The sequence below is a fragment of the Sturnira hondurensis genome, unplaced genomic scaffold, assembly GCF_014824575.4.
Source record: "Sturnira hondurensis isolate 20B ecotype Veracruz unplaced genomic scaffold, ASM1482457v3 Scaffold0012541, whole genome shotgun sequence".
Lineage (NCBI taxonomy): Eukaryota > Metazoa > Chordata > Mammalia > Chiroptera > Phyllostomidae > Sturnira > Sturnira hondurensis.
Window position 1 is genome coordinate 1,809,571 of NW_028085172.1, and position 16,756 is coordinate 1,826,326.

General features: G+C 36.4%; 1 protein-coding gene across 1 annotated transcript in view; it reads left to right on the plus strand.

Annotated features, from left to right (window-relative positions):
• The window catches only part of CNTNAP5 (contactin associated protein family member 5), a 519,494-nt gene that overhangs the window by 309,251 nt on the left and 193,487 nt on the right, over window positions 1–16,756 (plus strand). The window contains exon 6 of the mRNA XM_037060827.1: window positions 7,021–7,205. Coding sequence (XP_036916722.1) covers window positions 7,021–7,205 — 185 coding nt within the window. The remainder of the gene's footprint in view (window positions 1–7,020; window positions 7,206–16,756) is intronic.

The window sequence follows — 16,756 nt, forward strand, 5'->3', positions numbered from 1 at the left end:
GAAAAAAATAAAAAAATATATTCAAATACATGGAGGCTGAATAACAGGTTATTAAATAATAAATGAGTTAACAATAAGATCAAGTAAGAAATTAAAAAGTATCTGAGAACAAATGAAACTGAACACACAACATCCTAAAACCTATGGAACACAGAAAGGCCACACTGAGAAGGAAGTTTATAGCAATGCAGGCTTACCTAAAGAAGACAGAAAAATCTCTAACAACCTAACTCTACATCTAAAAGAACTAGAGGAATGGCAAGAAACAAAATCCAGAGTAAGCAGAAGGAAGGGAATAATCAAAGTGACCAGAGAGGAGAGGGGAGGGAATTATATATATATATATATACAGAATTAAATGACATAAAAACTAAAACATATAATTCAAAGGATCCATGAGTTCAGGAGCTGGTTGTTTGAAAAGAGGGGAGAGGGGAGGGAATTTCAGGGGAAATAAGGGAGGGATTTAGAGGAACCTATATAAAGGATACATGGACAACAACTGAGAAGGGTGGAAAGGGGAGGGAGGGGGGAGGATGGGGGGTGGGACGGGATGGGAGTAATAGACAGAAAACTGTACTTGAAAAATAATTAAATAAAAAAATTAAAAAAAAAAGAAGACTTGAACTGAAGACCTGAATTCGGGTTCTTATCTAAACTTTTGTCTCTGAAAGAAACAATAAATTAAGTAAATAAATAAAAAAAAATAAAAAAAAAGAAAAGATAAACAAAATTGACAAACTGGTAACCAGACTCATCAAGAAAAAAAGAGAAGATGCAAATAAGAAAAATCAGAAATGAAAGGAGAAAAGTAACAAGTGATACCAAAGAAATGCAAAGGATTGGAAGAAATTACTCTTAACAACTAAGTGTATGCCAAGAAATTGGGCAACCTAGGTGAAACGGATAAATTTCTAGAAACATGCACAATCTTCCAGAATTGAATCAGGAAGAAGCAGAAAACCTGAATAGAATGATAACAATTAGCAAAACTAAATCAGCAATCAAAAAGCTATCTACACAAAAAAACCCTGGACTCGATGGTTCCACAGGCCAATTTTACCAAACATTCAAGAAGACCAATCCTTCACAAACTATTCCAAAAATTCAAGAATAAGGAAGACTCCCAAACTTTTTATGAGCCCAGTATTATCATCATCACAAAACCAGGTAAAGACATAACAAAGAAAGAAAATTACGGTCCAATATCTCTGACAAACATAGATGTGAAAATCCTCAACAAAATACTAGCAAACTGGATCCAACAATACATCAAAAAGATCCTACACCATGATCAAGTGGGGTTTATTCCAGGGACACAGGGATGGTACAATATTCACAAATCAATAAATGTAACACACCACAAATAAAATGAAAGACAAAAATCATATGATCCTATCAATAAATGCAGAAGAACATTTGAAAAAATCCAGCACACATTTATAATAAAAACACTCAGCAAAGTGGGAAAAAGGAAGCATGCCTCAACATAATAAAGGTCATATATAAAAAACCTACAGACAACATCATACTCAATGGGCAAAAATTAAAATTTTTCCCTTAAGATCAGGAATAAGACAAGGCTATGCACTTCACCACTGTTATTCAACATAGTACTGAAAGTTCTAGCCACAGTGATTAGACAACATGAACAAGTATAAAGGACACATGGACAATAACTAAGGTGGGGGGCAGAAATGGGAGGGAGGTGGGGAGCACTGGCAGGGCAGGGCTGGGAATATTAGACAGAAAACTATACTTGAACAAGAATTAAATTAAAAAAATACATTATTTAAAATTTAATAAATAAATAAATAAATACATTATTTAAAATAGAAAAAGAAATAAAGAAATAAAAGGCATCCAAATTGGAATGGATAAAGTAAAACTGTCATTATTTTCAGAAAACTTGATAGTGTACATAGAAAATCCTATAGGCACCATCAAAAAACTACTGGTCATAATAAGTGAATTCAGCAAAGTAGCGGGATATAAAGTCAATATTCAGAAATCAATAGTATTTTTGTATACCACTAATGAATATACTTTTAAAATAAGTACTTCTTAAAATTATTTAGATTTAGATGCCTCTATAATATTTCATCTGGTGATTCCAAGGATAAACAAAGCTACTTTTTCTCTTTCTGAATGATTGAACATTATCTCCAATTTTTTAATTATTAGACAATAAAATATATTTCATTATTTTTCAGTTTGTACTTAAGGTAGATTTCTGAAATGTAATTTACTAGGTAAAGAGTTATTAAAAGTTTTTACATTTTCCAATATTTATTAGTATATTTTTTAGTTCGGTAGAGTTCATATTGTATTAGCTTTGGGCAATAAAAATAATTGACTAAGTAAATAAACAACTAAACAATGAGTAATATTAATTCACTTTTGAGAAAAGGTCAACAAATTAGTTTAAGCATTTATGAACATTTTATTAGGCATTTTACATGAAAACATAAGTGTGTTAACTAAGATTTGGGGTTTCACTAAGCACCATAAAAAAGAAGTAGCAATATTTTATTTAAGAAGCTAGACACTTTTATTCCTTTGAAGTCTTAAATATATGGGTGAAATTATTGGATGAAATGGTAGTTTCAAACTTTAAGATCCAAGGTTAGACTACAGGAGAGAAAGGCTAACTTTTAAACTTGATAAGAACAAGGGTGGGGTAAGCAGTGAGACTCTAATCCCTGCTGTTCAGATGCTCTGACCAATTGAGATGGTGGTGATGAAGGGGGCAGCAGAGGAGGAGAATGTGGTTGTTACAACTAACTTGCAATTTTACTAAAGATCCCAATCTACATGCCATAACAAATAAATTCATACAATTTAGTTTTATTATTCAGCACATTTAAAAGTTACACACCTGATGTACTTAAAACAGATTATCAAGTATTTTAAAATTAGGATTTGGGATTAATAGCCAGTCATTTAAAAAATATAAAATAAACGCTTTTACTTAATCTAGGTGCCCGTCAGTAAATGAATGAATCAAAAAACTATGGTACATATACACAATGGAATTTTATGCTGCAGAAAGAAGGAGCTCCTACCTTTTGCAACAACATGGATGGAATTGGAAAGCATTATGCTGAGTGAAATAAGCCAGGTGTTGAAGGACAAATACCATATGATCTCACCTCTAACAGGAAGCTAAACAACAAAACAAACAAGCAAGCAAAATATAACCAAAGGCACTGAAATAGAGAACAGGCTGACAGTGACCAGAGGGGAGAGGGGAGGGAATTTCAGGGGAAATAAGGGAGGGATTTAGAGGAACCTATATAAAGGATACATGGACAACAACTGAGAAGGGTGGGAATGGGAGGGAAGGGGGAGGATGGGGGGTGGGATGGGATGGGAGTAATAGACAGAAAACTGTACTTGAAAAATAATTAAATAAAAAAATTGGAAAAAAAATAAGTCTCTCAAACTATCTGTGCTAAAAAATAAAAATAAAAGTAAAATAAAATAAAATAAATGCTTTTACAACCCCGATATAGGCCTGACCCCTACTTTATCCCTATTTATTAATTCAAGCATTTTTGGTATATCCCCTAAAATTTTCTATAATTCTATTTCTTCCTTTTCTTTCTGTATACCTCTTACTTCATTTATGGCTGATTGCACTGGCTAGAATCTGCAGTACAGGTTGAACAGAAATGGTAGGAGCAGACATCTTTTACTTGCCCCTAGTCTTAGCTAGGAAACATTGAAGTTTTTCACCATTAAGTATGGTGCAAGCTATAAGTTTCTGTAGGTGATCTTTATCAGGTTCAGCAAGTTCTCTTTTATTTCTAGTTTGCTTACAGTTGTTTATATAGAATAAATATTGAAATTTTTGCAATATTTTTCTTTCTCTATCATAATAATCTTGTGCTTTATAGTTATTATTTTTCCTCTTTTTTGCACTTTATTTATTTGTGTATTTTTCCATTACCATTTAGTTCCCTTATACCTTCCTACTCCCTGCAGTCACAACATTGTTGTCCATGTCACTGAGTCTCTTATCCCTTTTGCTCAATTCCTCCACCCCTTATCCTTCCCCCCTTCTGTCATCTTGCTCTCTACCTATGAATTTGTCTCTATTTTGCTTGTTATTTCAGTCTCTTCATTAGATTCCACATACGAGTGAAATCATATGGCACTTTTCTTTCTCTGACTTATTTCACTTAACATAATATTCTCCAGGCCCATCTATACTGTTACAAAGGGTAAAACTTTCATCAGTTTTATGACCAAGAAGTATTCTATTGTGTAAATGTCCCATAGTTGTTTTATCCACTCATCTACTGATAGACACTTCGCCATTGTAAATAACATTGCAATGAACGTACAGTTGCTAATGTTCTTTAGAATTAGTTTTTTTGATTCCTTTGGATATATTCCCAGAAGTGGGGTTGCTGGGTTGAAAGGCAGATCCATTTTAAATGTTTTGAGGTATCTCCATACTGCTTTCCACAGTGGCTCAAGCAATTTGCATTCCCACCAACAGTTCAAAGTGTTTCCATTTCTCCAGATCCTCACCAGCACTTGTTTGTTGATTTATCGATAACAGCCATTCTGACAGGTGTGAGATGGTATCTCATTGTGGTTTCAATTTGCCTTTCCCTAATTATTAATGATGTTGAGCATCTTTTCATATGTCTATTGGCCATCTCTGTGTCTTCTTAGAGACATGTCTATTTAGGCCCTTTGCCCATTTTTAATTGGGGTTTTTGTTTTTTGGTGGTGAGTTTTATAAGTACTTTATACATTTTGGATATTAACTCCTTATCAACTGTATAGTCAAATATGCTCTCCCATTCTGTGGATTTTTTTATGTTCTTGAGCAATCATTAACTCTTGGACAAGTTTTACTTTATAAGTAGAAGGATTAGTGTATGTGTGCATTTTTGTATGTGAGTATGTGTGTAGAGGAGGGGGTGTTCTTTGTTCTTTATTGTTTCATTGCTAGTGCAAATTTTCATCCACCTTCTCAAAAATCTCGCAATTAATCTGAGTAGTTCCATTATTACCCCATTTCTAATATCCAAGTGACATGTAAGGCCACCTCATCCTTTCTGTGCTCTCTTTTTCTAAGCTTCTTAGAATTTATGCCCCATCTACATTTATGCCAATATCACTGCCAGTTTTTTCCTCTAATTAAATTTAATAAAACAGCCAGCATATCTTTTCTTAAATAGTAATCATAATTCATAATCTATGATTAGTAATTCACCAATGGCTCCCATTCCTGAAAGGTACAATATAAGCTGTAAGTTCACACACTAGCACAATAGTCCTGAATGTCCTGTAGACCTATGTGGTCATGCCATTTGGGCCATGTGGAATCCCTCTACCATGTTCCAGAACTACCCCTCCAAGCCATGGTACTTGCCTCTCCTGATTGTGTAACAATGTTCCCGTGTTCCTCATTTTGGCCTAATAAATATCAGGCCTGTCACTGCTCCTTAAAGGAGGACTTCACAGATCCTAACCCTATATTTTTTGGCTCCCTAAACTAACCTAAAATTTGGTATCATTTTCATGGATTTATTTATTGAGAGTTTCCACAGTAGACCTTCAGAGAGGGTAGATTGCCTTTAAACTGTGTATTGCCTTTATCTCCTTTATACATCACCTGTCACAGTGAGTAGCACAAGTATATTTCAATACCTCTTTATAAATACAAGGGAGAAAAAAAGAAAGAAATATAGAAAGAAGGAAGGACATAAGGAAGGAAAGGAAGATGAAAATAAAATATCTATTATTCATTAGCTTGATTTGACAAATGGTAAGAACTCAAAAATTGTGGAACAAATAAACAATTAAAAAATCAATTAAATGAAACCAGCTATGAGATTTCTGGCTCTAATTTTTGAATTACAGTAAATTTGCTGTCTCACCCCTACACAAAGTGGTGACTTAAGACCATCATGGAGGTACAGTGGGCAGTGATCCTTCTTGACCCCTAAACCACACTTGAGCAAGAGTTACAGTTGTTCTAGCAAAGATATTTAGCTTTCAGTTACTTAGGGGATCAAATACATAAACTATTCAAAACAATGAAAGTGTATTCATAAGTAATAATTACTTGTGTTGAAGTATTCACTTTGTTACATCTGGGTAACTGTGTAACATTCTGCTGATACATTTGACAAACATACATTCTGCTGATAAAAAAATCTGTGATCTTTTTGACAAAAGGTATAGGCAGGAACTTCCCTAAAACTGGAGGGACAGAAAGGAGAGGGACCCATGCAGAATTGATTTACAATTTACCTCTTTACCTATATGTCTCACATTCTTCTAAGAGATGTCTTTCAAGCTCAACTCAAGCTAAATAAACATATGTAACCAACAGCATGATCAGAGTGAAAAGGGCCAAACAGACCTGGTTTGGAACCCTGGATACACCTCTGGGTCTTGCATGCTTAACCACACTGAGCCTCAGATTCCCTATTTGTGAAATACAGGTAATAATTTTGCCTTAGAAAATTAAAAATGGAGGTTATAAAATTCCTACTTAAGTGCTATTCACATTGTAGGCACTTGAAAAAAATTGCCGTTTCACTTTGGCTTTGCCCCTATACTTGCCTAATTCACTGTGAACTTAGCTAGTCAATCTCCTCCAAAGTACAATACAAAATTCACTTTCTCTATTCACAAGCCACTGAAACACAGAGAATGTATATTATTTCTAAATACAATAACCTCATTTTTCAGTAATATTTATGTGATTCTTAGGATAGAGTTTCTTTCATTTTTTTTTAATTTTTCAAGTCCTGAAGGCATGTCATTTTCTGTCTAGAGGAGTGTGTGGATATGAATTGACCTAGATTTTGGTCCTGGAACTTGTAGGCAATACTTGCGATTCCTTCACAAGCTCAGCAGAGTTCTGGGCCTATAGAGATAAAATGATCTTTACCTTCATGATAGAGAATGCTGGCTTGCTTGTAAAAAATTCTAGTGCTTAAAGCTGACCTCAGGCACAGATGTTGTTCTGTGTTCCTTTCCCCTTCACAGATGACAGCAAAACTAGGCTTAGCAGCAACCTACCATCAGCTACCTTGGGCAGCCTCCTAGATGACCAGCACTGGCATTCGGTCCTCATCGAGCGGGTGGGTAAGCAGGTGAACTTCACCGTGGACAAGTACACACACCACTTCCGGACCAAGGGAGAGACTGATGCCTTAGACATAGACTATGAGGTGAGTTGATACTTTCTGCAGATCCCTAGGCACCTTGCCCAGGATCAGTGTGAAGATCAGTAAACAAAAAGTCACTAGAGAAAAGTCTTATACTGGAGTTTATCTTTCCCTCCATCAAAGCCAAGGCAGCATACAGTGAAGGAGTCCATGGAGAGAATCTGAACAGTGAGTTATCCTGGGCATGAGAAATAATGGTGGAAACCCACAGGGCATCAGATAATTGTGTGAGATTTTAAATCAGCAAGTCTCATTTGTATTTTTTTGTATTTTCTGCGGTATCACCCTGTATCATTGCTTAGAGTCCTGGTTAATTCAGTCATTCCTTTTTCCAACATAAAATTTAATTAGTGACAATTAAAGAATAAGGAATTATACTAACATGATGTTACATTTCAATTATACCTCAATAAAATAAGAATTGTAAATAAAACCTAAAATAATATAAAAGTAAACTCTAGGTGCTTGTCTTTAACCTTCATTCCTAAGGAAACTTTTTACTAATACACATGAACAGTTGTTACTTTCTTACAGAAGAAGCAGTGATATGCACAAGTGCTACAAAACAAAAAAAGGTTGTACAAAGTTCTGCAAAATAGAAGCCAAGTTAAACATCTTTGCTAGTAGTTTGATTCAAAAAGTGTACATTGTGCCATACTGTATACTGTACAATGATCTAGGAAATAAAATTAGAGATTACTGAGGCTAAATTCCTGATCTGGAGAAGCTTACAGTATAATGGTCAGTCAAACCTGAAAAACTGGTACAAAACAAGGAGATGAAAGCTACAGTGGAGAGCAGCACTGGGTACTATGGAGATATGAGAGAGAGGGCACTCAGCTCAAACTACTAAGATAGGCTTCCAACAGGAGACACTGCTAAGTCTCACAAGAGGTGTAAGGTTGGACTGATGAGGAAAGTCAGAAATGTTGGCCAGGCCAGACAGCCCACTGAAGAGCACTTTGACTGTAACAAAGTGCATAATTGTTACCACCCAGTGTTCACAGGGTTTGAAACAATAGGCAGGCAGTTGTGCTGGAGCCAGCTGCAACTGACTCATGTGAGGACCATCTAGTACACTTTCAGAAATTTTGTAAACTGATAAACACAGTAATTATTAAAAGTTGAGTTGAATTAAATAAAGCATTTCATTTACATATTTATTTTTTATTGTGGTTGAAGTACAGTTGTCTCCATTTTCCCACCACCACTTTCCTCCAACCCACACACCCACACCTCCCACCCTCAATCCTTCCCCTCTTTGGCTTTGTCCATGGGTACTTCATACATTTTCCTTAACAATCCATCTCATTATTTCCCTTATTATTCCCCTACCAACTACCCCCTAGTTACTGTCAGTTTGTTCTTTATTTCCATGCCTCTGATTATATTTTGCTTGCTTGTTTGTTTTATTGATTAGATTCCCCTTATAGGTGAGATAATATGGTATTTCTCTTTCACCACCAGGCTTACTTCCCTTAGCATAACACGCTCCAGTCCCACCCATGCTGTTGCAAAGGGTAGGAGCTCCTTCTTTCTTTCTGCTGAATAGTATTCCATTGTGCAAATGTATCATAGGTTTTTGATCCACTCATTTACTGAGGGGAATTTAGGTTGGTTCTAGCACTTGGCTATTGCAAATTGTGCTGCCATGAACATTGGGGTAAATAAGTTCTTTTGGATTGGTATTTCAGGGCTCTTAGAATATAATCCCAGAAGCCCTGGCTGGTGTAGCTCAGTGGATTGAGCACGGGCCTGCGAACCAGAGGATCGCGGTTCGATTCCCAGTCAGGGCACATGCCTGGGTTGCAGGCGGGTTCCCTGCAGGCCAACTCCCAGCAGGGGACGCACAGAAGGCAACCATACATTGATGTTTCTCTCCCTCTCTCCTTTCCCTCTAAAGATAAATAAATAAATCAAATCTTTAAAAAAAAGAAATAAGCCTTGTAAAAGCACATTTAAAAAAAAGAATATAATCCCAGCAGTGAAACTGCAGGATCAAAAGTCAGTGCCATTTTTAATTTTTTGAGGAAATCCCATATTGTCTTCCACAGTGCCTACACCAGTTTGGATTCCTGCCAACAATGTATTAGGGTTCCCTTTTCTCCACAACCTTCTTAGCACTTACTGTGTGTTGATTTGTTAATGATGGCCATTCTGACTGGTGTGAAGAGGTACCTCACTGTGTTTTTAATTTGTATCTCTCTGATGGCTAGTAATGCTGAGTATCCTTTCATATGTCTCTGGGTCCTGTGTTTGTCTTACTTGAAGAAATGTATGTTCAGGTCCCTTGCCCAATTTTTAATTGGATTTTTTGTCTTCCTGGACGGAAGTGCTATGAGTTCTTTATATATTTTGAAGATCAAATCCTTTTCCAATTTATTATTTGCAAATATATTTTTCCATGCAGTTGGTTCCTTTTCACTTTGCTGATGATTTCTTTAGACATGCAGAAACATTTTATTTTGATGAGCTCCCATTTGTGTATTCTTTCCTTTTATATCCCTTTCTCTAGGGGACATGTTGGTAAAAATACTGCTGTGTGAAATATCTGAGATTTTCCTGCCTATGCTCTCCTCTAAGACTTTTATGGTATTGTGACTTATATTTAAGTATTTTATTCCTTCAGGTGTGTGTGTGTGTGTGTGTGTGTGTGTGTGTGTGTGTGTAAATGGTGTAAGTAAATGGTGTGTAAATGGTGGTAGAATCCTTTGTCAAATATTAATTGTCCATAGAGATCTGGGGTTATTTTTGGGCCCTCCGTTCTGTTCCATTGATCTATGTATCTATTCTTATGCCAGCACCAGACTGTTTTGATTACAGTGGCCTTGTAATATAGTTTGATGTCAGGTATTGTGAGTCTTCTTACTTGATTCTTCTTTCTCAAAATTGCTGCAGCTATTCAAGACTGGGTCCGTGTAAATTTTTGAAGTGTTTGTTCTATATCTGTGAAATATGCCATTGGTAGTTTAATATAGTTTGCATTGAATCTATAGATTGCTTTGGGTAGTATGGACATTTTGATTCTGTTATTTCTTCCAATTCATGAACAGGGTATGTGTTTCCATTTATTTGTGTCTTCCTTAGTTTCTTTCTTCAATGTTGTGTAGTTTTCTAAGTAAAGGTTTTTTACCTCGTTGGTTAGGTTTATCACTAGGTAGTTTAATTTTCTCTTTGCTATAGTAAATGGGATTTTTTTCCTGATTTCTGTTTCTGATGCCTCAATTACTGAATATTGCTTTTGTATCCTGCTGCTTGGTCAAATCACTTATCAGGTTTTGTAGTTCTTTGGTGGAGTCTATAGGATTTTCTATGTACACTATCATGTCATCTGCAAACAACAACTGTTTTACTTTCTCCTTTCCACTTTGGATGCCTGCTTGCTTGCTTTCTTTCTCTCTCACTCTCTCTCTCTTGCTCCTCCTTCCTTCCTTCCTTCCTTCCTTCCTTCCTTCCTTCCTTCCTTCCTTCCTTTCATTTCTTTGCTTTTTTTTTTGGGGGGGGGAGGGCTTGGTCACTGTGTCTAGAACTCCCAATACTATAACGAGTAGAACTGGTGAATGTGGACATTTTTTTCTTGATCCTGATCTTAGTGGGAAGGCTCTTGTTTTTCACCCATTGAGTGTGATTATGGCTGTAGATTTTTTTATATGTGTCCTTTATTATGTTGAGGTATGCTCCCTCTACTCCCACTTTGCTGAGTGTTTTTTATCATAAATGAGTGTGGTGCCTTATCAAATGCTTTTTCCACATCTGTTGTTATGATCATGTGATTTTTGTGTTTCCTTTTTGTTTATGTGATGTATTACACTTATTGATTTGTGAATATTGTACCATCCTTGTATCCCTGGAGTGAATCCCACTTGGTCATGATGTATGGTCTTTCTAATGTATTGGTGGATGTGGTTTGCCAATATTTTGTTGGGGAATTTAGTGTCTATGTTCATCAGTGATATTGGCCTGTAGTTTTCTCCCTTTGTGATGTCTTTATCTGTTTTGGGGATTAGGATGATTTGGATTTTTTAGAGTAGTCTGTGAAAGATAAGGATTAACTCTTCTTTAAATGTTTCACAAAATTATCCTGTGAAATCTCCCAGTCTAGGGCTTTTCTGTGCCAGGAGGGTTTTTTGTTTGTTTGTTTGTTTTACTGCTTTAATTTTACCAGCGGTTATCAGTGTGCTCAGGCCCTTTGTTTCTTCTTGGTTCAATTTTTGAAGATTGTATTTTTCTAGAAATTTGTTCATTTCACCCAGGTTTTCAATTTTCTTGCCATGTAGTTGTTCATTGTAATTTCTTACTACCCTTTGTATTTCTGTGGTATCAGGTATAATTTCTTCTCTTTCATTTCTGATTTTATTTATTTGGATCCTCTGTTTTTTCCTTGATGAGTCTGGTTAAAGGCTTTCTACTTTGTTTATCTTTCAAAGAATCAAAGCCTGAATTCATTGATCTTTTGAATTAATAAAACATTTTAAAATGTAATAAATTAGCCCTGGCTGGTGTAGCTCAGTGGATTGAGCACAGGCTGCAAACCAAAGGGTCACAGGTTCAATTCCCAGTCAGGGCACATGCCTGGGTTGCAGGCCGGTCCCCAGTGGGGGCTATGTGAGAGGCAATCACACATTGATGTTTCTCTCTATCTCTTTCCCCCTCCCTTCCTTATCTCTAAAAAATAAATAAATAAAATATTTTAAAATGTAATATATTATTGATTCTTAATTATTTTATTATGCTATTTTTATCTACAACCCTCTACCACTCTATGCATCTATATTTAAGGTCTCTTACTCTTGTTATATCTTAAAATATTTTATTTATTTATCTTTAGAGGGGAAGGGAAGGAGAGAGGGAGAGAAACAACAATGTGTGGTTGCCTTTCGTTCATCCCCTGCTGGGAACTGGCCTGCAGGGAACTGGCCTGCAACCCAGGCATGTGCCCTGACTGAGAATCGAACCGCCATTGTCTGAGTCGCAGGCCCGCGCTCAATCCACTGAGCTACACCAGCCAGGGCTCTTGTTATATCTTTGTGGTGGAATTACATGTCTTTCCTATTTTATGTTCATTAACATTCCTTTAATAGCTTGAAATCTACCATAGTAGGAATATTTACACCAGAACTATTGGAAATTATTATAAATCAAGTTTTGATTCATTTTATTCATTATCTAGACCAGTGATGGACAAACTACACCCTGTAGGCCAATTCTGACTTAAAGCCTGTTATCCTCCAGCCTGTGTGTCAAGAAAATGTTTACATTGAAAGGGTTGTCAAAAAATAAGAAACAAAAAAATAAATATGTGACAAACTGTATGTGATTATAGATAGAAAAAGTTCAGTAAAAATTCAAACAAACCATTCTATTAGAATTGTTCTTTACAATTTATAACATAGAATTTACAATACAGATTACTCTAATTTTTTGTAAATTGTGTCTAAACACTGTTTATATCAGTAAAATAATGTAATGTTTGTTTAAAATGCACACATACAGACACACATATATAAATATTTATGTGTTTGGGAGGCATCATGAATAGCCAGATTCTAAATCGTTGTCAATACACCACTTGAGGCAGGGGATAGTGCAAGATAAAACAAGAATGAGGGAGAACCCAAGTGATAATGAGCCATGTAAGCCATGTTAATGAACATAAACTATGGGGGATGAGGAACCACAAAAGGATTTTTTTTCAGAATGATGACATGACCAGTTTTATGTTTTAGACTAGTAATTCTGAATATATGTTTCAGAAGTCAACCCAATTATATCTCCTGGAAATTTGTTGAAAATATCCATGTTGCACCCAAACTTATGAAACTAGAATCTCTGGGAGAAGGGTTCAAAAATATGTTTTTAAAGTCATGCAGGTGATTCCATTGCCCCTAACATAAAAGAACCCCTATTTTATATCAATTAATCTGAAGAGTTATTCTGTGGCTTAGTCTTCTGGGTAGGTGGAAGGAGGGGTTTACTGGATAGATAGTTGAAAACCCTGCTATGATGCAACTTCAGTCACTAATAAGAGACAGAATAAAAGAGTGGCAGTGGTGAAGAATAATTGAATATTTAAGATATGACCTTTTTTCAGTCATTGTGATGAGCTACAAGAAAGATTTTCTCTTTTGATCCTAATTTTATTTTAGAATACTGTGGATAAGTTATGATATTCATTAACTTCAAAAGAAAATTTGTCATTTTTTTTTACTCAGAATGTGACATACTCTAGTTTTTTTAGTTGCTTATAACAAGAAGCCTCTGGATATCAATCATTCTCATTTTTCAACTTTGTTTAAATAAATTAAAAATAATATATACAGAATTGAAATTACCTTAAAGCAAAGAGATATCTTTTATGAGCTTGAGGACAATAAAGAACATAAAATCATGTTCCCTCAAATGTCATAAATGATTGTAAAGTTCACTTAGTTGCCTGCTCTAATATGTATTTTTAAGATGAGCCCTGGCTGATGTAGCTCAGTGGATTGAGCATGAGCCTGTGAACCACACAATCGTGGTTCCATTCCCAGTCAGGGCACATGCCTGGGTTGCAGGCCAGTTCCCAGCAGGGAACTCATGAGAGGCAACCATACATTGATGTTTCTCTCCCTCTCTCCTTCCCTTCCCCTCTAAAGATAAATAAATAAAATCTTTAAAAAAAGATGATATTTATCTGTCTGTGGTCTCCTGTGTAGAAAACCCTTATGGAATCATAGCTGAGTGGCATAAAATGAATGTTAGCACTGAGGGAAAAAATTCAATGAATTCATTCAATTTATGAAATTGGAACAGATTTTTTTTTCAGAAAATACCTGAAATTCTTGCCATTCCATAAAAATGGTTCCTTAGTTTAAAAAATATATATTGTGAAATGTTCCCATAAAGCAACTTCTACTTCAAAAACTTCAAGTCTCTTCCCAAGTGTGTGGCCAGCTTGCTCCAATGACAGAAAAGAAAAGAGATGGACTGGACTAGTGATGTTGGCTCTACTGGAATGCAAGAGATATGTTTCAGGAGAACTCTAGAAAAACTGGAACTCTTCAGCTTTTAAACTTTCACCTTAAAGGCATGTGGAGAAGAAGAGTACTGTGGACTGTTTAGAACAAACTCCTGTGTTCTTAACACTTTACCATTAACTAGTTATATAAGTTTGGAAAATAAAAAAATCTTAAATTCTGTTACTCAGAAATAATTTTAGCACTCTTATTAGAAGGGATAGATCTAACTAATATATAAATCTAGAGTATTTTTATGAAAATATTGTTCATTAAATAGAATCTGGGGTACCGATTTGATTTTTGCCATGGTCTGATATGCACATATATGAGTCCTGGACACAACCAGCTAAAAAGATTACTGAATTCAGGGCCCCTGGTTTTATAAATTCTTCACAAATTTTAGGTATTAGCCACAGCCCCGTATCAAATGTATCATTGAATATGTTATCCCATTCCATGGGTTGTCCTTTTTTGGTTGTTGTTGATGGTTTTCTGTGCTGTGCAAAAACCTTTCAGATTGATATTGTTCATTTGTTTATTTTTTAATTTCCCTTGCCTAAGGAGATATATCAGATAAAATGTTGCTAGAAACAATGCCGAAGATTTTACTGCCTATGTTTTTTCTAGGGTTTTTAGGTATAACATTTAAGTCTTTAATCCATTTTGAAATTATTATTGTGCATTTTATAAGAAGATGATCTAGTATCTTCTTTTCTGCATGTATCTGTCAAATTTACCCAACACCATTTATTGAATAAACTATTTTAAGCCCATTTTATGTGATAGTTTCCTCTGTCAAATATTAATCGACTATAAAGGTATGGGTTTATTGATGCTCAACACCAAAAACCCCAAAACAATCCAATTTAAAAATGGTAAAGGACCTGAACAGACTATTCTCCAGTAAGACAGACAGATGGCTAATAGAAATATGAAAAGATCCTCAATATCACTAATCATCAGAAATATGCAAATTACAGCCACAATGAGATATATCTTCAAATTGTTCAGAATGCATAGCAGACAGCATAATGACTTTATGTGAGGCATCTACTAGAAAAATGACCACATTACAATGTAAACAGTTGCCTGTGTCTCATCCCACTTAAACAAAAAACACAGACAAGTGCTCATAGAATCTCTGTCAAATGTAAAGCAGAAATAATACATTCTTTTGCCTCTTGTTGGAATTTTACCCCAGTTCAAATCACTCAGCCTGTGTGACTTTCTCCAAATGCTTATGAGGATCTGTCAGGTCTTACAGTAGTTCATGTCTTTTTTAGCCTGGAGGAGAACGGATTCAAGAAAGAGAGATTTTTAGGATCTTAGAGATTTCATTTCTCTGAGATTCTTATAATCACAGAAGACTTTTCTTATCAAGACCATTCAGTGGTCCTATTTTGCATATGTCTTACAATCATCAAAACTATTATAACAGGAAAAATGGCGGTGGAGTAGGATGGAGCGACTCCAGTTCTCATACCCATGGGAGAAAATCCTGACAGATCTACTGAGGAACAGCGCAATCAATTTCCCAATTAACAATTCCCGAGCATTTATGAAAATAAGAGACCAGAGATAGTGATGAACCAGACAGCTACAGGTCGGTGGGGTATCAGGGACATGAGTAAGGATGCAGACATCTGGGCTGGCAGCCCTCAGCCAGCACATAATGGCCTTGGAGCCACCAAAGCCACAGTGGTCGGGGCCCAGAGTCTTCCCTCTTCGACCAGTGGCAGGGGTGTCTGCCATAGAGGATTCACCAGGAGCTGGGCACCTGGCAGAGCCTTGGGCCAGCTGTGGGGTCCTTGGAAGAGAACTGGTTCACTCCCTCCCCATCTAGGTGGAGCTGAGTGGCACCAGGAAGACACCTGTCTGCCTAAGTTTGCAGGGAGTGTGGCAGGGATAGGGGGCCATGTTCAGTTGCAATCTCTGTGGTCGCCAGCCCATCAGCCCACCAGCTGGGAGATTTGAGAGGAGCATTGTCCTAACTGGTCGGGTTGGGGATTGGGCTGAGCTGAGAGGAAGGCTTTCTGCAGAAGTTTTTATTGAAAAGTGGACTGAGGTGGTCTCCTGGGTAGGCAGCTTGCCTTGCTTCTCACCCAGCCACAGGACGGGGAAGAACCAGTACCAGATCCTGTGGGACCCAGGCAGCCTGTCAGGTAGGCGGGAGCCCAACCCCAGTCTGGTAGCCTGGCTGGCGCCTGGGTGTGCACCTGCGCCTACAGCCCAGCCCAGAGAGGGGTCCTGCTGAAACCAGAAAAAAACGGATTGGACAGTTTGAAACAAACAAGGGGGGATGTTTTTTTTTAACTTTTAAATTATTTTTCAGTAATCATATTTTATAAAATTTTATTACTGCTTTATCTCTCAATACTTTGTTCCTCTCCTTTCCTTTTTTCCTGTTTTAGTTCTTCTTCCTTTCATCCCAAACTTATCCATTTTTGCTCCCTTCTCCTGACCTTTTTTAAAATGTTTCTTTGTTTGTTTCTTGCTGTCTATACCACTGCAAATACTTCACAACACATCTGTCAGGTCTTACCCCAGTTTACATGT